This window comes from Gavialis gangeticus, unplaced genomic scaffold (assembly GCF_001723915.1).
Source record: "Gavialis gangeticus isolate Ggan-Ray unplaced genomic scaffold, GavGan_comp1, whole genome shotgun sequence".
Lineage (NCBI taxonomy): Eukaryota > Metazoa > Chordata > Crocodylia > Gavialidae > Gavialis > Gavialis gangeticus.
Window position 1 is genome coordinate 66,403,910 of NW_017728995.1, and position 22,661 is coordinate 66,426,570.

Consider the following 22,661-nt stretch of genomic DNA (forward strand, 5'->3'; position numbering starts at 1 on the left):
TGCAAGTGCTGCCTTCAGACACCTGAGGAAATGGGTGTTAGAAGATCCCAACATCTGATCTGAAACCAGGATTGTTATCAAGCAGTTGGGATCCCCACCTTACTATATGATGCTGAAATATTGACAGTGAACAGGAGAAGTACCATCAATGCTACCTGTGGAAGATCCTTCAAATCCAGCATGTAGACAGATGCACCAACATTAGTGTCCTCTTGCAAGCAAACACCATGAGCATTGAGGTGATGATCACCTGACATCAACATCACTGGACTGGCCATGTCATCTGGGTGTCCAATTCCAGACTCTTGAAGTAAGCCTTATTCTCTCAGTTTAATTAAGGTATACACTCAAGTGAAAGTGCTTCAGGGACAGTCTCTTGGCCAACTTGAAGAAAATGCAACATTGACATTAGCTCATGGGAGACTATTGCCCATGGAGGAAGAGTCTGCTGCAAGGATCTCAGTACTTTGAAACCTTATGACGGCAACAAGAGATGGAAAAGCGGGAGTGGCAGAAACAGCACGTTGTGGACTGAACTAAGAACCGAGAGCCACCGACCCTCCATGAAAACATGTCCGAACTGTAACAAAGTCTGTCAATCCTGGATTGGCCTAGTCAGCCTTCTTTGGACCCGCAGATAGGACAGTCATGAAAGACACTTATCTCCTACTGTGAGGGATTGCCAAAGATGAGAAGTTTTGGCTGGGTGGTGTAGTGGTTCGGTTTGCTTCCAGGAAGCTGAAACAGAGTAGTCAAAATGCAATCCATGCTCTGTATGAAGAAACTGCTGTTTTGTATGTTTATTTTAATTTTTTTTTACTCAAGATGAGTTGTTTTTATGTTGGAATTTCACATCCTAAGGAGAGACCAAGCTGCGTCTCATTTAATGTCTGCAGCTGCTTGAGGCTGTTACTTTCCAGACTTCAACATTTTTTTAACATGCAGAATATCCTGGGGCCACCTGCTTTTTAAAATGTTAATGAACAGTTTAGCAAGCAAAGTTAGTGCCTATTCAGAGCATCCTTGGGGAAGTGGAGAGGGCACTTGTTTTAATTTAGGTAGCTCAGAATTTCCAGAAGATCTTCTCTAAGGACTAGTTTGCCTCTTCTGCTCCAGTCTGCCTAGCTTTGTGCACCATTCTCATGACTCCAGCATTGGAGCTCCTTGCATTTAAGAAAACCAAAGGTGCAAAGTTGAGCTTTCAGAAGCTAGGAATTCTTGGAATCAAAGTTCCTTGCATAGTCCTAATGCAGCCTCCTTGGGCGTGTATACCATGGCAGCTCTTTATGCGATAGCCTGTTACTTTTTGGGTGGGAAAGTGTCTCGTTCAGTGCACAAGATGGTCCTTACTGAATAGGTGGCTCTTTCATTGTGGTTTTTCTGTTATTGTCATTGTTGTTATTATTATTGTTATTGTTACTACTACTATTACTACTACTGTTTTAAATCTTCCTTGTCCAGTGAAGGGAATCGTGTTGTACTTGCTATGGTTTATACAGGGGCTATCGATTCCGATCTCATTATCTGGATTACTTTGTGTGACCCCCTTTGTTCCTATGGGTTTACTGCTCATTTGCTTTTTTCTCTTGGCTCTTGCACTTGCACTCTTACTTTCCCTTTCTTTCTGCATGTTCTTTCACCGCATCTGATGAAGTGTGCTTGAGTTCACCAAAGCTTGTACTCTCTCTATACCTTAGTTAGTCTGTAAAAGTGCACATCTACTCTGCCTTCTGATTAACTTCAGATGAACATGGCTAAAGACCTCGCTGTACTTACTATCCACCATCCCTGCAAGCTGAACTTTCTCTGTTTCTTTTCCCTGTGGTGCTTCCAATTGAGGGTCTTAGTTCTCTGACTTCATTTTCATAATACTCCTGCAAGCTGGTGGTGGGGGTGGTATCACCCTCCTTTTACATGCCAGGTTTAGAGGCCTAGGGATCACTGTCAAACATCAACCAATAGGGTCTGGTCTTTCAGAGCACTTGATGTTCATGCACATTTGTCTTCAGTTGCATTTCGGAGCGCTCAGAATTTTGCAAATCAGGCATAGGTGTCTCAAAATGGGCACCCAGAAATCGAGGAACACGGTAGCTCATGAACATCTTGGCGTAAGTGACTTGTCTGGCATGCTGCAGGATGGGTGAGAAGTAGAATCCAGTTCTCCACGATGCCAATCAGAAGGCTTTTTTGTGCGTTCTCCTGCTCAGTTCACTAGCTACTATCTAACTTCTGCAAGAGCAGTGTGGTTCCACTAAACAGCAGCATCATTCACTGCACAGCCCTGATTTGTCCTCAGGCCACAGTCCGCACTATGGAACCATGCTGACACCCCTTCCCCAACACGGGTATCAGTGGGGTTGGGATTTTTAGATCCACAGCATAGTCCTCTGATATGAGTTAACAGAGGAGCTGGTAGCAGCATACTGGGATGATGGTCCCTGCTTCGTTAGGCGTAAACAATCCACTATGGCTTGTGTTTGTTTTGGTGTGCGTCCAAGGGCTACATTGGGTGCCTTCTTACCTTAAAAAGATTGATTGTTATTGAGTAATTTCAACACTGGTCCTTAATAATGCAGAACTACCTAATAAGAGTTAGATTTGTATAGGGCTAACTGAAAGATCTCGTACGTCATTTACTTAACTCGTTGAAAATGCTTTGCTAATAATACAGTGCATACAGAAATGACTGTTAGAAGGGAAAGATCTGATGGGCATGTGTCTTTTAAAACTTGAGTAATTAAAATAAGCTCCTTTCACATTTTATTTTTCTAGGAACAAAACTTTAGTTTCTAGGTAACAAGTTTTTAGGAGTGAAGCTAGTGCTTCAAAGCTTAAACTTAAAAAAAAATATATAAGAAAGTGAGATTTTCCCACCCTTAAATTTAAAGATTACAATGTACAAAACAAGTATACTTAAGGAGGATGCAATTTCTCTGCAATTGTGTGAGAAATTAGATAAGGAAGGAAGTCACTGTATTAAGAAGAGTGGTGGAAAGTCCCTGGGTTTTGAATTACACTCTAACTGGGGAAAAAACCCTATGTACTAAACATAGTTTTGTTCCATCTTTTTTCCAACTTGACTTTCTTTATTTTCTTGTTTGGTGTCCATGAATTTCAAATTAAAATGCACCTACTTCCACAGAAGAGATCCTTCTGCTTGTTCAGATGTAGCATCTGTGAACCAGGCCACTGTCTTAAGTCAGGTGTCCTCTGGCCAGCCTCTGCTTGAAATGTTGTTCATCCTCTTAGAGCAATCTGTGCTTGGAAGGAGGATGCCATCGGTCCAGGAGGCACAGGTGTTTTCCCCTGCACATTTTGTGGGACAATCAATCAAATGAAGGCATGAAAGACCAATAAAATGATAGGATTCAGAAATCTGTGTTGGGGAACCCTGGAACTGATTATCGAAGTCTGACTTCTCATGTTCATTTGAATGAATTTTAAATTCTTTTCCAAATTTTTCTTTCATGCTGCCTGTTGGCAAAACAGGAATCTTTTGTGAGAAGTTCAAAGCACTACTGTAAAATCATTCCAGTAATGTAATTAAATAGGTGCTTTTATAGTGGGTCACTACCATTTTGTTTTTATCTTCATTTAGTACTGAATCTACTATGTCCATGCCCTTGAAGCTACTTTGTTTTATAATTTGTCTGTCCTATGTTACATAGATACAAAGTGTGTTATAGATACAAAGTGTGTTTCCTTCTCTTTACTGACTTGAGCCTTGATCCTGCAAACATTTCTTCATGGGCTTAACTATAGGCACACAGTATAGTAAATATGCTCATACATGCTGGCAGGACTGAGGCCTTAATTGTTGCCATCAGGCCATTATTTTCTTACTAGTTTCTTACTAATCCTGTTTCTCAATAGATCAGAACCAGGCTCTTCGGCTTTGTCTTGGCAGCACGGCTGTTGGTGCCCAGTACGGGGCTATCTCAGCTCTCAGTATCAATAACGACTGCTCGAGACTTCTGTGCGGCTTTGCAAAAGGACAGGTAATTTTGATCTCAGAGGTATGAGAGTATCGGGGAACAATGCTATTTAAGATGCATAACGAATATTTTTGTGCATCTCAGATTTCAGTCTGAGGGAAAACAGTCTCTCTTAGAGAGCTTCACCTGTCTCCCAACATCTCTTTTCAGAGAACCCAATAACTCACCTTAAGTTTCTCCTACTTTGGTTTAAAGGAACTGTACTTTGCCATTTCTGCCTTCTGCTGTTTTTGAGATGGTGTTGATTTAAGAAATTGATTCCAATTTAGGAGTGTTGAACGTTTTGGTTTGATGATAGAAAAGCAGTTGGTTCCCAAAATTTAGGATTATTTTGGCTTATAAAATGAAAATTTGCTCAGGTTGCAGATTTCTTTGGAGTGCAGAAACTGGTTGACTTTTGATGATTCAGGGTGGCAGGGAGTGCATCTTGTTTCAACTTGGCCAGTTTTTGTAGCAAAATGTCATATTGAAGGAAATGTGTTCTCTTTGTAGATTACTATGTGGGATCTGGCTAGTGGGAAACTTCTGAGATCAATAACAGATGCTCATCCCCCAGGAACAGCCATTTTGCACATCAAGGTAACAAGTTTTCACTATTATCATCCGTCTCCTTTTGTACAGTGCTTTGAGATCTACTGATGCTCTGTAAGAGCTAAAAGGTAATAGCCAGAGGTCTGTTAAATGGATGCAGATGTATACGTTACGCTTTTTTTAATTCTCTTGGTATTTTTTTTCAGGCTGAAAATCTAAATTTATAAAAATAACAGCAGCACCAGAGTTAAGAGGACAACAGAGTTTTCATTACAGCTCAAGTTTGTCCCCACTCCATCCAAAAATCAACAAAAAACTAGTGGCCTCAAAATTGATGTTAGGATCAGTTGAGAGAAGTTTGTTTATTTGTTGTTTTCCTCCTGCCAAAACTGACAATGAATTGGACCAGGTATTCCTGATTTTTAAAACTCCTGAACACAGGACTTCATGAATGGGTGGTTTGTTTTTTGTGGTGTGGTTGGGGGTGGACTGATGGGCTATCTCTGTTTGCTGGGTTCTGTGTGTCAGGATGAAAGATTAACTGAAAGTCATCAAAGTTCAGAATTCATACATCAGAACAAGGTAGGCCTGCTGCAACTTTCTCACTCAGATAATGAACGAGCCTAAAGGAAACTTGCACAAGGAGTCAGTCTGCACAGGTGGGGCTGTTGTGCCCTTCAGCCCCAGGGAGAATGAACCCCTTACCAGCAAGAAATCCAGGACTCCCACTCATGTTCCTTGCCCTTGGCAAGCATCTTGCACAGTCTGACTTGGCTTACGATAAAAAAAACAAGGGGAAAGCCATCCTGGCCACCTTCACAGTCTTATCTTCTGTCTGTGTTGCCTGTCTAACCCTTGTTTCAGCTAACAAGGGGCCCTTCCTTCCTCCCATGGTAAGTCTTAGCTGGGAAGGTGAGAACATGGAAGAACCAGAAGCTGTTGGTCCTCTGTCACGCCAAACTGCCTCCCTGTCCCAGGGCAGACAGCAAGATGGTGGCTTATTTAGACCTGTTTGAAGCCAGTGTGTGTGTGGGTGGGAAGAAAAACCAGGGGTAAAGGTAAAAACCATAGAGAAGGGAAAATTATCTTTTTCTTACTGGCTGAAGCAGATGCACTTCCCCCTTTGCTCTCTTCAGTCTTCATAGAGGAAGCTGCATGGGGAAGAGGAGCAGACACCTGGTAGAAGGAAAAGGTGCTACTTAGTCTCTTTGAGTCCTCTGAGTCATAGTGGTGTTGGAAGACCTATTTGACAGTCCACTTTATTCAGGAAAAAAATATGCTGCATCTCAGACTAGGATACGATGCTTGTAACCAGGTCATGCTCAAGAGTGATTTACAGCATGGGCAGTGATCAGCCTATTTAGATTATATATTTTCTACAGTCTTGCCACTGCAACATACAGTCTGGATAGCCAGGAATTAAACTAAGCTGGGCCCATCTGATGACATGGTGGTGTCCACAGGTTCACTCTGACCACTTGGTAGGGCTTTATTTTCCTTGTCTCATGGTGAAAGACATGTCATGTGGGCTTCCTTAGCTTATAAGTTTGAGGCTTTATATCTTGCGGCTTTTCCCCTCTGTATGCCATATGAGAGGCTAAATCATTTCAGAGATGGAGGATCCAATAGGACTCTTCTTGTGGCTGCTCCCATGTCCTGAGGGACACTGTTCTGTGAAGGGAAAGATCAAGTTAATCTCCCCAACTAGAAGGATATGCTTGTGAATTAAATCATGGATCTGCATGCAAGCAAAGTAGTGCAGGGGTCTTGGAAGATGATTGTTCTCCCTCTCAGGCTGCCCTTGTAATGCTATAGCTGAGTACGGGCCAAACCTCTTTGGGAGATGTGCCACAAATTAGCTCCGCATCCTCCCTCCGTCCAGTCTGTTGCTCTGCTTTCTGCTTCCTGCCCTATTTGCTGCCATGCTGCCTGTCCCAATCTGCCATGTGCCTGGCACAGAGGCTGCCCCTGCCCCTTGTGGCACCCATGTTGCAAGTTAGTCACCCTTGCTGTAGTGTAAGGCAGGGTCATTTTTGTCATGTTGCCTTTTCCCCTCAGGTTTTAAAATTGCCTTCTGTTGAGAATTGGTCACATGAAGCTGTAGTCTGGTTTGACCTCTGCAAGTGAATGGGGGTTGTGTAGAAAGAATATACTCATGAAGAGTTAGGCTTGATAGTAACATTCTTTAAAACGGGAATGCTTCCAGACATACAGTATTTGCTTTACTGCAGTGTGTTTTTTGTTGTTTTATGGTTTGCATAGAAAGCAATGACTATTCCATAATAACGTCTGCTGACTTCATTTGTAAGCATTTTTTATGGCCCTGGTATTTTATGAGAGCAAGTAACTGTTCAGTCATCTTGTTGAAGATCTATCGGGTGTTGTACAGGATGAATATGTAAACAGAAAGAATAATGTTCCTTATTTCATTAGGAGATGTCCTGCAGTTAATAGATAGAAAAACCTGATTCCACGATTTTTGTTACAGTTTCTTTTTGATTAGCTCAACCCTGTCTCTTTCCTGATGTCGGTTTTAATCTAATTCTCTCTTCAGTTCACAGATGACCCGACCCTTGCGATTTGCAATGACAGTGGAGGCTCCGTCTTCGAACTGTCATTTAAGTAAGAGAATAGCCTTGTGGAAAAGATAGTGCTGAGTCAGAGATCTTGAAAGCCAAAGCAGAAAGGAAATAATTTCAATCAGGAAGGTCAAGTTTGAGGCTCCATCTGATGTAGCACAATCCAGCAGTGTCCCCCTCCTTCATGCTAGACTTTGCACTGGATCAGTCATTTGACCTTGCATTTGCAGTGGCATATGCATTTGAATTCAAACTGTGAGTGCAAGTAGCAGTAGTGCAGCAGTAAGCTGTAGTACCTTTCTCTCTGGCTGTACTGGGGACCCTGTTGGTGCTGCCCCAGCAGCACTTGTGGCACTACCAGGGAGAAGACTGTCTGTGGTGAGGTCTGCGAGGCAGGAACTAGAGCAGACAGCTGACAGCAGCCCTAGGAAAAGTAACCTTTTCTTAGGGGCTCCTGGCAGTTGCTTTGCCCCTCTGCCCACAGTGTGGCTCACAGTTGTCCAGCCCAGGTCCCCAAATCGGATGGCTGGCTTAAACTTTAAGATGGTTCTTGGAAATTCCCTCTTTGCAGGGTGGAGGAGACTGCCACCACTGCGGGCAGAGACAGGAATTGGTGCTTAGAGCCCAACGGGCTACTCTGTACATGGGAAAGGATGGTGGTGGCATCTGATGAGTAGCCAGGAGGTGCCAAGACTCTCCTGCTAGCAGAATTTCAAGGACTCCTTGTCTCTGCCTGCAGTGCTGTTTGGAATGCCTTAAAGACCATCTTGAACTTGCACCAGGCATCATGAAAAGGAGGGCTCACAGTGTTTCTTTTCCTGGGATATATTTAGTGTGTAGTGTGGGGTGCTCTGATGCCAGCCAGCTGCTCATCAGGTTGATGGCTCTGCTTTCAGGAGAGTGATGGGAGTGAGAACCTGCGAGTCTCGATGTCTGTTCAGCGGATCCAAGGGGGAAGTTTGCTGTATTGAGCCTTTGCATGCGAAGACAGAACTGAGAGATCATCCTATTACCCAGTACTCCCTGCTAGCAATGGCCTCCTTGACTAAGGTAACTGGTCTCTCATACAAGGCTTTGTGTGCTATCCTGGAATGAATGGCACACACAGGTAATCCAGAATGGAGATTTTAAATGTATTTTTGTAACTTTTTCTTTCGATGCAGATCCTTGTCATTGGGTTGAAGCCATCTCTGAAAGTGTGGATGACTTTTCCATATGGTCGTGTGAGTAACCAGCAAACAGCTCCTTCCTCAAGTTAAGGTTACAAATCCTTCCATGAGGGAAATGGGTGGATGTAGGTGGAATGCTGATCTGAATGTGTGAGGTGCTGCTCCTTTAGGTCTTTGAGCAATAGCCTCCATCTTAATCCCCATCGCCATAGCTCATTGTAGGCCTGATTTTATTCTAGCTCAAGGCCTGAGGGGGAGTAGTGAAGGCTGCCTTAAATTGCCCCTCAGGAATAATAGCACTGAGCTTTTCTGGGAAGCATGAGCAGCAGGCATATGTTGGCTCCCTGCTGTTGGCTAGCCATTCTCATGGCATGGGGCATAGATTGATCATACCCATAGTGACACCAAGGCAGGGGGGCAAACCCTCTTGTATATCCCTATAGTCAATTCAGTCTAATTCAGGACCCAAAAACTCTCCACCGCTGTACTTGTGGTTTTTTTGTACAGTCCTTATGGGGCAGAGTTAAGGGTGTATAAGTGCTCTAACTATGAAGTATCCTACTTTTAATGGGTTTGCATCTGTTAACTTTAGACTTGACTATTAATACCCTGGGTCTATAGGGGGCATGCATATAATATAGTGCAGCATGCATATAACGTAACTTTATTTTAACTTCTGATTGATCCATTATCACCATTTTAATGAGATTTGTTTTTTTTGGCAATTTATGCATGCCCATGAGAATTCCAGGTTTTTGTGGTCAGTGTTGCAGTGGAACGATCTCTGCTGCCAAAAGCCTGCTCTTCCAGGCTTTCTAAATGGATTCTTAAGTGCTAGAGTTGTGGGGAGTCACCACTGGTGCTAAAAGACTCACTTTTGACCTGGTTAATGTGATGTCAGAGTGGGTGGTGAGGCTGATGAGCTGTGACGGATGGAATGGAATAGAACTTCCTTCTGTGCATAGTAGCATACACAGGCTGTTCTTTTTCTCTGACCTAGATGGATCCCTCCAGCGTTCCTTTGCTGGCGTGGCACTTTGTTGCTGTACAGAACTCAGTAAACCCCATACTTGCCTTCTGTCGTGGAGATGTGGTTCATTTTCTTTTGGTAAGTCTGGATAAAGTGTTGCCTGCCCTTTCAAGGAACTGCTTCCAGAATGCCTGAGCATCAACCCATTTGCTCCAAGTCAATGGAAGTGTGTAGTGCTGTCCTCTGGTTTGCAGGTTGTCAGCTCACCACTGAAATGGGAAAAACAGTTGGCCTGTTGAGCAAATAATGAACGTGTATAGATTGACACTATTAGGCCTGCAGGGGTAGATCAAATGCTTTGTGACTTCCAGGTAAAAGAAGAAACAAGTTACGTAATGGTTACCATGATGATTTTTTTTTTTTAGTGTGTTCTCTCCAGATCCATTTTGACCTTCCTTCACTGTACAGTTTGTACCCTGGCTTGAGGCCTAGTCCATCTCCTGTTGAAGTCAAGGGGAGATGGATTGGCTTTCAGAGAGCACCTGAATGGAGGGCTGTGTGTGCTCTTTCTAAGCTATGGATCTCAAAAGATGTGTGTAGAGGCAATTGATGGTTAAGTGCCATGGGAAACCCCCAGGCCTTGTGTGTCACTGCACAGTTCTTACTCTGTGGGCCTGTGGAAGCAGTGCATTTCGAGTCGCTCATGAAATGCCCTCTAGTCTGCTTTCAAGAGGAGGGATGGTTTTGCGGTTAATAGATTGGATTGGTTGTTAGTACGTCTTGGTTGGTTTCCCAGCGCTGCTGCAGACTCTGCATGAGACTTGAGTCCTCTGTGCTTCAGGTTAGAGTGATAATTCTTCCCTTCCTCCACCTTTTGCCTGTCGTCCTGGTTCAGTTGATAGGCTGGGATACATCCCACTAAGGGCAAGCCTGCATAATACCTAGCAGTGTTTTGCAGTGATCATGGAGCTAGCTTGGGTACCAGAAATAGTACAGATGCAGTAATGTGGTTTTCCATCTAGATTACTTGGCTGTGCTGTTTAGGTGTACTCTAAGCGTTAATGTAACACCAAGCACGTTTGAGGCTCTGACCTTATTTGGAACATTGAGCTACAGGTAATTTGTATATTGTGTAGAAAGCTCTAAAGGTTGTTGAGACGCATAGCTTAAGAGCATTCAGCAAGGTTTAAATGTATCGGGGTGTAATGATGTTAATATTTTAGCGAGTTATGATTGAAGAAGTTTTTCCATCTCATATCACTGTCCTTACTGTACTTTTTCTGGAAAAATAGCCTTTTGTGAGCAGAAATGTTCTGCGTATGTTGTTAGCACCCTGAAGTGATTTTATTTATTTTTCTTCAAAGGCCATTTTAAGTTCGTTGCAGCTATCTTTTGAATTTTCCAAGTCTAATAAAGCCCTCATCTCAGTTGCCTCATGTTGATTCCGGCCCTCCTTTGGTGGAACATATAGAAGTCAAATTTAATGCTAACGCTTGAGATTTTTCAGATTTCACACTGGACAGCTGCCCCTCCTGTCCAAGGGTCCCTTCCACAAGGGTTGAGTCACTGTGGAGTATTAAACTACAAGGGGGCATGCTAAGACAGTGAGGGGTTCTGAAAGTAGGTGGCTCTTCTGTCAATTGTAGGTACTTGGTGTCTTTGTTTTATAAAGAGATCAGTCAAGCCCCCAAGGGAAAGACAGACTATAGCGAATAGTTTGTGGGCAGGCTTGTGTTCCAAGCACTTTGTATTAAAAATGCCTGAAAAGAAATGGAACAAAAGACTATTTAAAAAGTCAAAAGACAAGCGTATGCATGTGTAACATTTGCCTCTGAAAGATCATTGCTTTGGGGGATGAATAAATGTCTCATGCGAAGCCTGTTTTAGAATGCAGCCTCAACTGTGGAGCTGCTAAATGGCCATCTCTGTAATTGCTGACACTGCATACTCTGCCTAGTCCAAGGAGATCCCTGGCCCCTGGAATACGTTTGTCTTCCTCGGTAAAAGTGTTAGGAAGCTCCTTTCTCAAGGGAAGATACCGGGTTGGAGAAATCACTGAGCTTGAGCTTTATTTTTTTCTTATTTAATTCCATCATTAGGTAAAGAGAGATGATTCGGGTGCAATACATGTTACTAAGCAGAAGCAGCTGCATCTGCATTACGACCTCATCAATTTTACTGTAAGTATTGATTCTGGTAAACGTTTTTCCTTCTGTTTCAGTGGAAATAACAGCCTCCAGTGTTAAGTGTTTGCCAGCATTCCTCAGCTTCTAGGAGTTTGTAATTTAACTCTGCAAACTGCTTCTAACAAATGTTACAAGCTATTTTCAGGTATATAAAATGGTCGTTTGGATCTAGAATTTATGAACCAAGGTGAATTTTTTTGCTGTAGCTTTTCATAGAACACCACCTTAGACAGTCTAAATAGTGGCTGTAGGTGAAGGAAAAGATATGTGCACTGTGCATAGCATCATACCAACTAAACTGCTCATGCCATTGGTGAACAAAAGTTATAAAAAAAAAACGTCTTTGGAAGGGCTTGTGGAGTTAAATCTTTCTTGCCAAGTTTGAACTCTCAGGTATCAGTACCAAGTAGCAGTTCAGTTGGCACAAGAAGATGGTAGCATACTCTTCTATACTATGCATGTCTTTTGCTAATACATTGTCCTACTGTTTGATGTCTAACATACAGGAATGCACTCAACAGCAAAAAAATTCTAAAACTATTTTGTTAAATGATAAATATATAATATAAAATACAGTAATGGCAAGATGAAAAGTTGTCTTTGCTAGACTAGAGATGTAAGGCTGCCAAAAAAAATCATGCTAAGAACAAATGAAAAGGCCTTCCCACTCTGCGGTTATGGTCTGCTGGCTAAAATTCAAAATATTGGGCTTTGAAGTTCCCAGGTCAGAGTTATTCTCTTCCTCTGATGCCAATAAACATCTTTGGTCCCCTGTTCCCCTTGCAAGAGGTCAAGAATAAATTTTATACTTATAAAATAGTTTGGGATCTTCAGGTGTCTGGGAACAAATATTGTATGGAGAGAGCAAGGTTTGTGGTAGACTTATCTCTAAACTAAAGGCATATGCTGAAGAGAACACTACTTTTTGAGACAGTTTCTGTGATAACTGGATGCTCCCAAGGAAGTCTTCTGTTTTTCACCTATATGTTCACATGAACTTGCCCTCCCACCCTAGAGTGGTTACAGATGCAAAACCCAGCCATACTTCAGGTATCCTGTCTAACAATGCTGTCAGCTGCTTCTAGCTTTTATACTAAGGATGTTCTGGACATCTGTGATGCTGATAAGGGTGCATGTGAAATGTTTCTGGAGTTTGCCATGTGATTTCTTCCCAGTGGATGAATTCGCGCACGGTGGTGCTTCTGGATAGCGTGGAGAAGCTCCATGTGATAGATCGCCAGACGCAAGAGGAGTTGGAAACCATAGAGATTTCAGAGGTTCAGCTAGTCTACAACAGCAGCCACTTCAAATCACTGGCCACAGGGGGCAATGTCAGCCAGGCTCTGGTAAGGACAGATGGGTCTTGTAGCCTGCCAGTATTTCACTTATAGATTTAATGATATTTTCTATTTCAAATGTGGTTTTAAATAAGAGAGGCTGGAATCATCTTAAAAAGGTCTTTAAAAAAGCTTGTTTCGTATTGGTTTGCCCCTGAGCAGGTGATCCTTCAAGTCTTGCCTCTGCAAATTCCCATGTGTAGGACATGCCTCTCTGCTGCCAAGCTTTGGATTCTTTTGCTGAGAAGAGGATACCAGTGTGGCCATGTGTTGGAGGTTGTTGCCTCTGCACAGTCTTTCTGCGTCTCCACCTTTCCCTTTTCCAGAGCTGCTCTCTCCAAGTTCTGAGATTGAAAGGAAGGGAGTCTTTAAAAGTCACACACCTCCTATAACATCAGCCTCAAACACCGGGCACTATAGGTGCTTTTTCTTCCCCCTTCACTTCCCTGAACATTGTTAGAGCTCAGTAGAGTACTTCAGGGCACGCTGCCAAGTGGAGGTGTACAACTTAGCACTCAGCCAGTCTTACTACGGAGCTGTTTTCCAGCAGCTGTTGTATCTTTGCAGTAATGTCACCAGATCCCATGCTGGGCAGTGGTGGGCCAGTTTAGTATGTGGATGGGGGAGAAGTGAAGTGAGTAGTGACTGGCAGACAACAGTCAAGGGTGCTGTCCAGATGTAGGGCCTATCTTAAGTTTTGCCTTATACTCTTAATGATCTCTGGTTGGCTTAATCAAGTAGACCTGACTAGAAGGGCCTCGTGCTGTGAAGGAGCAAAGCTAAATTGTCATTTCTCAGATAGTATTTTTTTTTCTTTCCAGGTACTTGCAGGGTCCTGTGAGCAGGGTTACTGTCATTGCCAACACATGACTCTAGACAGGGCTCTCTGTACTGGGTAACTTCTTCCCCAGGGAAGCTCATGCTTAACAACTGTGAGCATGGTCTGGTTGCTGGACTCCAGCCTTATTTCCATACTGGGTTTGGTGTGAGCTGCTATCTCTTCTTGACTCCTGTTTTGAATTTCTTTGTTCCTAAACATGCCCAAGGTTAAGCAAGACCCATTTTTCACAGACCTCCTTCAAAAACAGAAACAAAAGCAGCCTTGTATCAGGAGAAATGATGTTTTGGTTTTCTTCCAGGCACTGGTTGGGGAAAAAGCCTGCTATCAGTCCATCAGCAGCTGTGGCAGTCAGATCTTCTACCTTGGTACAAAGGTAAATGTGGGTAGCCCTCCAGAAACATAATGTGTCTATGCTTGCATGCCATCTCAGGGAACTCAAAGTGGTGTGGGTAGGTGGGTGTGTAGCAGAACTCATCCTCTGCCAAGGAGGGAGATTCCTCTCCCACTTCACTGGGGTATCCAGTGCCCCAAGCACTAGACTCCCATTTCTGAGGAAGCTGTACACCTGAGGCTGTTAAATGGGAAGGTTTTTTTGTGCAGGAACTCCACTGATGCATATATTTATCTCCTAAATCCTTTCTGGTCTTGGCCAAGATGCACCATGGAAGAAAGCCTGTAGCAAGACTAGAACTCCCTACTAGGTGCTACTTCAGAATAAATGTGTAATGGGTAAATAATGCCAAGTGAGGCTGAAGTTAACAACTTCCCCCTCACCCCAGCAGAGATGAAGTGTGAAGGAGGCTGGATTCCAATTTGTAGAGCAATAAGAGAAAGCCCCATGTGCTTGATTTCCCACCCCCCCTTCACTCAGAATAAATCAATCCCCATTCTTATGGGAACTCCTGGGAAACTGAAGCTGTATAACAGCTGGTAGGGAGTACTTCCAGCCTGTGGAGTGTAATTGTAGCCCAGATGTGTAACATGAATCCTGTGGTGGAGGTGTACAAATCTATGCATTCTTTGTCCTTTACCTAGTCACCCGTGAGAAGTTTCCTTATGCATTTTTTTCCCCTCCACCTTTTCAGTCCGTTCATGTGATGACATTAAGGAGCTGGAGAGAGGTAAGTCAAAAGACTGGGTGCTTGCATATTTGAACTAAAATCAGTTGCATGCATTGTTCAGAGGTAGCTTGATGACAGGAGGAACTAATGCTCTAGCTTATAGAATTCATTAAGCAAGTTCCAGGTAGAGTGTTCTGAATCTGTAACTGCTACTCACCCCTATTTTCTGAGTACAGGCTTCAGCACAGCATGCCCTCAGGCTCCAGTCTATCATTTGCATGGCTGCTGAATAGGGATTGTATGCATCTTCTTCACAAAGATGCCTTGCAATGTTTCTACCACTGCTGAGTTGTAGTGAGGCAGTACAGGTTCAGGGTATTGTTATGCAGTACGCTGTAGCTATGAGTCACTAACCAGTTTGGGACATGGAACTGGAAGGAACCAACAGTCCCTAGTTGTTGCTGGCAGCCCATTTCATAGACTTATCAAGCTCACTCTTAATACCTCCTAGTTGAATACTCCTTACACTTCTTCCCATCACTATTCCAATTGGAAAAGTGTTCCAGAATTCTGTTCTTCTGCTTAGAAACCTTCTAGTATCCAGCTTAAATTTGTTTCTGGCGAGTTTATACCAGTTTGGTTTTGTGCTAGCATTATCCTTTAACTTAAATTAGCTCTCTTTCTCTCTTGGAGTTCATTTCCCCAGAGTCTAACACTGAACAGTCCTGTCCTACCTCTGCATTTGGTTTGCAAAGCTGCTGAAAGGTGGCACCTCATAGACTAACTCTTTAAGAGATGCACAAGCTTTCATAGGTTACAGTCTACTTTGTCACAAAAAGCGAGGGTGGAGAAATAACAGCAGCATGGACGCAATTTCCAGCTGTTTGGCCGTGGCGTGGGCACAGGCAAAATCCCCTAGGTTCTGCTGGCTGTAGAGCTGGGGCAGAGTCCCCCAGCTCCACCACCATGTTCTGCACCATTCACTTTGGTCCATCCAGTTTCATTTTGTTTTGGGCCCTATCTAGATTAGTTCTTGACCATAGCATTCTCCCTTTTTCCTCATTTTCTTTTTATTTCTGTGGCTCTGCTGTTTGTTGTAGCTTTTTTGCAAGGCCTGGTCTCAGGAAATTCATATTTTATCCCTTCAAGAAGTATCGTAGTAGCTCTTTCAGGTCTGATTTGAACCCTTTTTCTGCTTCCTAGGCCATTTGCCCCATCTCATTCTTGTGGTGGCCATTCATCCAGTTAGGTCTAAATTTCCTCCCTATGATGTTTTTGCCTTTGCATGAACTGCACATCCCCAACAGCTTTTGTACCTTTGATTCAGAGATTTAAAAGCCTTCTCCACCTCAGTCTAGGGTAACTATTTAAAAGCATAGTCGTGTTTTCAGGTTAAGGAGACCAGGGTGAGCTTGGGCATGATAAAAGGAAAAGTTAACTCCTGTTTCCCAATAACAATGTAAGCTCCTTCAGGACCTCAGAGGGTGTGGTGATGTAGGAGGTATCTGTACCTTAGTTGATCAGGGTGGTACCTTAAGAATAGTAGAAGAGATGAGGGACTAGAGCAAGACGCTAGGGGTGGTTGGGAATGGATTCTTGTTGTGATGGTGAATGGTGGGTTTCTTGGGGGAAAATTCATAGCTTAGTACTATGTGAACTTTGGACTGCTGTGGCATAGGCTGGGCAAGGCTCTTGAGTGGAACAGCTCCAGGGTCTTTCACTTTCTGAGTTGAATGGGGCCAGGCTTTCACTTCAAATGGTTAACGTTAAAAATCTCTCTGAAGGAGGCCTATCAAGTAACTTGGCTTGTGACCCCTAGACCAGCACTTCTCAACATTTTTGGGTTGACAGCCCCTTACCTGGAAGAAAACAGGGCAGAAAGGCACCTTATTCAGGGAGGCATCACTAGTTCATCTCTAAGGTGCCACTTTGCCCTGCTTTCTGCCTGACTTGAGACTGACACAGTTTTCTGCCTTTCCTTTACTGGAAGTTAGGAAAATGTTCAGACCCTCCTTAAGTTTTAGTGTAAAAGCCAAAAAATAATGTGTGTTAACAGTTAGCCTCCCTGCTGGGTGTGGCGTGTTTCAAGAGGCTCCCTGACAACACTTAAACTTGAAAGGGCCTGAGACTTTATTTGCTTTAGCTTGTGATAACACTTCCAATAACCCTGTGCCTGCTGTTGTCACTTGTCTTCTAGAAGTAGGGAATGGGCAGCACAACCCCCTTGGTTTGGGAAACTCCCATCTTAAAGGATTGCTCCTCTTTCCTGGATTTCTTAAGTCCTGTATTGTTTGTACCTCCTGTTTGCAGAGAGTGGATCACCTTCTGAAACAAGACTGTCTTACTGAGGCCCTGGCTCTAGCTTGGTCTTTTTATGAAGGTAAAGCAAAGGCTGTTGTAGGTAAGTTTTTTAATTTCAAGGCACTTGGATAGTTCTTTCTACCTGTGTCCAAAATGAAGTCACTGTACAAAAAGACATTCAAGTGAGACTTGTGTCAAATGAAGGGAAAGAAAGCTCTGGTAGTGTGGATGCAGTTGGACTGGTACATATATTAGTAACTATGGCCTGGCTTGCTTTCCTGCAGTCCTAGTAGTTTTGTAGTTTCCTTGGTAAATGGCTTCCATTTGCCTCCACTTTGCCAAAAGGCCAGTTGTAAACAGAAGACTGGAAGGGATCACTTGGGGCACCAAGTCTAGCTGGCCTGTGACCACATGTAGCCGTTTCATGGATAAGTCCAGAAGGGTCAAAAAGAATGCTCATCCCACCTTGCCACAGACCACAAGCTATGAAGTGTCTCCCCTTGCATGTGCTACAGCACACTTAGGACTTCTAGTGCAGAAGAGCAAAGGCCTCAAACTGCAGTGGGCTGCAGGATGAGAACAGGAGAGAGCAAGGCCACTGTTGGTACTTTGAACATTTGCACTGGCAAGGAATTTGTTAGGTGAAATACACCCAGGAGATCCCAGGAAGTGGATTATGTCCCATGCCACAGAAGACACAACACTCCAACAGTCTCTGGTGGTCTGACCTGGGACCAGGACCTCAAGATTGGCATTTGGTTTGACCCAGAGCACATGAGCAAAACTCACCAGCCAGGCACCTGAGAAGTTTATTTGCCATGAGGAGAACTAACACACCTCCTGTGTGTGTGTATTGAGGGTGGTGGTATGGAGGGAGGGGTGGGTGGATGAAACACCCTTAGAAGCCAAGTCCATCTAACGTGGCCATCGGGAAGTTGCATCTCACCCCAAGACAGAGTTCTCTAGTTTCAGCCTCTACCGCCAGAACTTGACATGTGCCATCAGCAAGGACAAGAAGCTCCCTGCCACCAGATGCCACCTCATATGTGAGCAGCTACACGTATCGATCAAATTATCTTGTAACCTTCTCTTGGGGATATCAGTAAATCAGTCAGCTGAGGCCTCTGGTCACTAGCTTAAATTCCCAACTCCAGGATCTTGCCTGTTCCATGGTACTGTCTTTTCCATGAGCCTCCTCAACTCCATAATGAAAGGAATTAGCTTCATATTACCTCTGCCTCATTTGGAAAACTATTCCAGAACTTTGCTGCTCTGATGGTTAGAAACTTTTTTCTAATTTCTAGTCTCAGTATTCATGACCAAGTTATGCCCAAGTGGATATTATACCAATATTATCCTTCCTTCCTGGTGTTTACCCACCATCACCTATGTGTTTATAGAGTAATCCTCCTTGCATTCGGCCTTTGTTTTTTTGCTAGGCTAAACAAATCATGCTTTTCTGGTTTTGCTGGAAAACAGCGTTCCAGACGTTGCTGGCAGGCTCTTGAGGCTCCAAGGAGATGCTTCTGTGCATGGTGCCTGCTGGATGAAAAAGCACTGGAGAGGGCCAAGGTGGTGAAAATGGCCATGGTCCCTTATGGGAAACGGTAATGTATGAAGCCAGCGTAGCTCCTATGTTGAGCTTGGTTGGGGAGCTGCAGATCACAGCAGTTCAGTGCTTTTCTGCAGATGCTCTCTCAGACCTTGTATGGTATCTACTAGACACCAGGATGATGAAACCCTCTCCTTGGGTGCAGTGGGTTTGGCTGGTGACTGGGTATGTGGTACGTGGGCCTGTGTCAGTTGTACTGAATGTGCAAGTGATCTCTAATTGGGTGTTTTACCCTGAGTTTCCTACAAATAAGGTCTGATAGCTTTTGGTGGACTCCTCTTTATGCAGTCCCCAACGCAGGTGTAAAACCAGCCTCCCACAAGGAAATGTAGAATCAGTTTGGTAAATTTTAAGACTTGAAGCTAATAGATTTTAATCTGTATCCAGAACATAATTTTTGGTACACAAAGGAATTGTGTTTTTATTTAGATAGATAGATAGATAGATATATAGATAACATTTTTTCCTTACAGTACAGTTAAATACAACTTATTTTCAACCAACAATCTCAGAGTTCCTTATATACAGTAACTGGCTATTCTGAGGCATCCCATCATAAACATTTGTGGAGCACCTTGGTGCCAGGAGGGATGATCGTAAAAGAATACTTGGGGTATTCAGATATGCATTTGAAGCACTCCAAATTCCAGAGTTCTTCAAATTTGTCACTGTGCAGACATGCAGAGGTCTGGAGAGCAGGAATCACTGCATGCATATGGGCCTTCAGAAGTTCATGAGGATAGATGAGTGCACAGGAGAGTGCTCATTGGCTGTCCACCTTCCTCCTCTCCTCCCCCATGGTTGGGATGGAGTGAAGCATTTGGGGATGCTAGAGGACTGCTGATGCATACAAGGGGCATTTTTGAAGCATTCTGGCCACTTTTGAAGTGCTGCTTCAGCTGTTGAGGTCTGCACCCCTTGCTGTTTTGAGCACTCCAGAGATGCAGAGAGCAACAGTACATCTGTCCATGGCCTCAGTCCTCTCTTAAATGACACAGTGTCCAGAGCTGGACTCTTTCAAAACCTGTTCCCAAACATTTAGGAAATCATATCTAAGTTACTGTTTAGCTGTAGAGTAGATTCCATGTTTTACAGGGATAAAAACAATGTACTGAATCAGCTAAAGGATTGCTGGAGTTACGATTCTCTTGTCTTTTGTCAGCATCTGAGCTGTAGGAGTCGAAAGCAGTCTATTTCCACTTGGAAGTTTGAGGAGAAATTCTGGGGATTTTGACATTTATAGTTTTTTTTTTCCTAGGGTTGTCTGGAGATGTCGGCAAGCGAAAGGCAGTCATTGCAGACAGAGTAAGTTGTTTTTGATTTCTGTTCATTGTTTTTAATCTGTTCCAAATCCCACTCTTGTGCGTACTGATACTGCAACCTGGACAAACCAAACAAGCTGCACGCAACACAAATAAAGGGTCCCAGAACTTGTAGTTACAGAAACACCTTCAGCAGAACAAACACAGGAACTTTTAGGTAAGATGAGCCCCTTCTTTCTTTCAAGTTCTAGTGGTTCTGTTCAAAGCTGACATCTCAGGAAAGGATGCTGGGAAGGCCACTGGCACTCTTCCCAATGGAGTTTTTTAGTTCTTTGCAAGGACTTTCTTGTTGGATCTTTAACACACAGCACCCAGAGTTACAGGGTTTTGACACTAGTGCAAATCGTGCTAACTCATTTGGTGTTCTGTTTGGCCTGTTGAGGTTATTTTGCTAATGACTTGAGCTGATCAGCTTCTTGGTTCTGTAAATTTTTACTCTCTGTACACAATCCTTCATGTCAGCAGAAATCTTCTCACGTTGGGATCAGGCTGATGGATTGATTGCCCTTGCTCAGAGTAGGCTACAAAAGCAGCTACAGCTCTCCCTAGGGCTGCATCTCTTAGCAGCCTACTTTGTGGAGATCATTGGGCCACAGACTACAGGGCAGTACAGCTGTTCCTCTATCCTGTGCTCCCCATTTCTTCCTGTCCACTAGTACTCTGGACCCCCAGTGGGTGACCACAGAGCTCATGGTGCCACCAACTCCAAGGTCCTGAATGCACATAAATAGTGTAAGGACTTAAGCTCCCACCCTGAGAAGGCTATACTCTCAAGTACCTGAGTGCATTTCTCATGGCTTCTTTTCATTCAGATGGTTGAAATCCTTCTCCATTACACTGATCGAACTTTGAAGAAGTGTCCCGACCAGGGAAAAATCCAAGTGATGGAACAACACTTTCAGGTACGGTGCCTGACCTGGCTTTTTGACATTTGTGATCAAATTGTTGCTTTTTTCTTTGAATGGTTTTGATTTATATAGAACTGCTTTTAAAAGCATCTTGAGCAGCGAACTGTATTATGTATGTTAAGATGAGTATTGGGTACTAATTACTAGCAGTCATTTGATAGTTGATTGGTGTCATTGCATTAGACACTGATGAAATTCCCTTTTGTGCTTTATCTCAGCCTGAGGAGAAATTCTGTCCAAGCCAGTGCCATGTGGAGTTCGAGTGCCATGCGTCCCAGTTTGTGTGACTGACTGGTTTTAAAATACTCAAGAGCAGAAAGCCTCTTCCAGGAGGCAGCCTGTGCCAACCATCTGAGCAGGAAATGATATTATGACCAATAAATGGTTCATATTTCTAATTTATGTTTATAGAGGAAGTGTAAGGTCTTTACTAGGGGTCTGTAAAGCAGTTGTTGCCTCTTTCAGGAGGCTTGTTCAGCACTTTTAAATATTGTACAAGTCAGTTCTTTGGTGGAGTTGAGCCTGTCTGAGCAGTGGCCTGACAAAGTCCAACAAGGCTAGAAGGGTGAAGTTTAAAATGTCGAGTCGGGTAGTATCCATAGGATGAATTTGTTTGGCATTCTGGATGCCAGCTGAAAAGGTGTAAGGGTTTGTCATGATGGAATAAGCTACTGTGTTGTTGTGTTTTTTTGCTAGGGGAGTGAAGGCCATGATAGCTTGGCACATTGTGGGGAGCAGACCACCTTTTTTGAGCTCTGGTACCAATATATATGGCATGTCAGAGGGGGCTTTCCAAGGCCAACACTCTCTCGAAGAAATGGTCAGTCATTTGCTCTTCAATTCAGGTTTTGGAGTTGCTCTTGAGTCCAGGCTTAGGAGAGGGGTAGACTTCATCCCTGCAATTGGGAGAATCATAGGGGTGTATTTAATATTCCAAATCCTGTAATCAGTCTGCCAGGCTCCTTCTAAGGGTCAGGAGGTAGGGAGATTAGCTGCCTCAGATTTTCCCCAGAGTTGCCGGAGTTATCGTTCTTGTTAGATGAGGCTCCAAAAATTTTGGAAAATGTCTCAAAAATGAATGTTTGTTCCCGAGAGACCAAGCTAGTTTCTGAAAATCCACTGCCAAGTGACTCTAAGCCAAGCTTACTGGCTGCTGTGTGGGTTTTTTTATTCTCCCTTCTTCCAGGAGAGCTCAAATCTGTTGCCTTCTGTGGCCTATACTAAACCCATCTGTTCAATCAGGGTTTTGCTGCTGGGTGGTGGACAAGCATGTTGGTTTCAGGTTTTTTACTACTAGTTTGGGATAAATCTGCCTGTATTTGAGATCAGCCAACCAGCCTTCAAAAAAAGTATGTGTATGTGTGGGGGGTTTTTTCTTCAGACGGGAACACCCTCAGCCAAAATAAAGCCAAACCCTATGTTGTTTCACCATTAACATGTAAAACTAACTTCTTGTCTTAGGCACTGTCCTTACCAGCTATTACGGGATTGTTAAAACCCCTAAAATGTCCTTATTCTGTGGCTTCACTGTTAGTTATTTAATGTGCTAGCTATATCTAGCTTCATAGAATCCTAGGGGTTCAACACAGAACAACTGCACTGTTAAGGTGTGTGGGGACCTCTTCCATGTCATTAGTTATAATTGGGTTTCAATTACTGAATTACTGATTTGATTACTTTTATAGCTCAGGGGTCAGCAACCTATGGCCTGGCCTGTGGGCATGGGGCTTCAGATGCTGGACTAAGTGCAGGTGGGTGGGGATGTGCTGGCTGCGCTCTAGCACCCAGGCACCACTAGTGCTTTCCCCAGTGGTGGCACTGGGATAGTGTCTGCAATCAGTGCTTTTCC

The 22,661-nt window shown here is 43.6% G+C and overlaps 1 protein-coding gene across 4 annotated transcripts in view; it reads left to right on the forward strand.

Moving 5' to 3' along the window:
- VPS8 (VPS8, CORVET complex subunit) overlaps positions 1 to 22,661 on the forward strand; it is a 193,963-nt gene that overhangs the window by 37,359 nt on the left and 133,943 nt on the right. For 3 of the 4 annotated variants that reach the window (XM_019503787.1, XM_019503790.1, XM_019503788.1), the window contains 13 exons: positions 3,874 to 3,998; positions 4,488 to 4,574; positions 7,081 to 7,148; positions 8,002 to 8,155; positions 8,269 to 8,328; positions 9,275 to 9,382; positions 11,344 to 11,424; positions 12,606 to 12,776; positions 13,907 to 13,981; positions 14,694 to 14,729; positions 16,980 to 17,070; positions 19,841 to 19,887; positions 20,717 to 20,806. In XM_019503787.1, coding sequence (XP_019359332.1) covers positions 3,874 to 3,998; positions 4,488 to 4,574; positions 7,081 to 7,148; positions 8,002 to 8,155; positions 8,269 to 8,328; positions 9,275 to 9,382; positions 11,344 to 11,424; positions 12,606 to 12,776; positions 13,907 to 13,981; positions 14,694 to 14,729; positions 16,980 to 17,070; positions 19,841 to 19,887; positions 20,717 to 20,806 — 1,193 coding nt within the window. The remainder of the gene's footprint in view (positions 1 to 3,873; positions 3,999 to 4,487; positions 4,575 to 7,080; positions 7,149 to 8,001; positions 8,156 to 8,268; positions 8,329 to 9,274; positions 9,383 to 11,343; positions 11,425 to 12,605; positions 12,777 to 13,906; positions 13,982 to 14,693; positions 14,730 to 16,979; positions 17,071 to 19,840; positions 19,888 to 20,716; positions 20,807 to 22,661) is intronic. The other variant, XM_019503789.1, reaches the window with a different exon arrangement.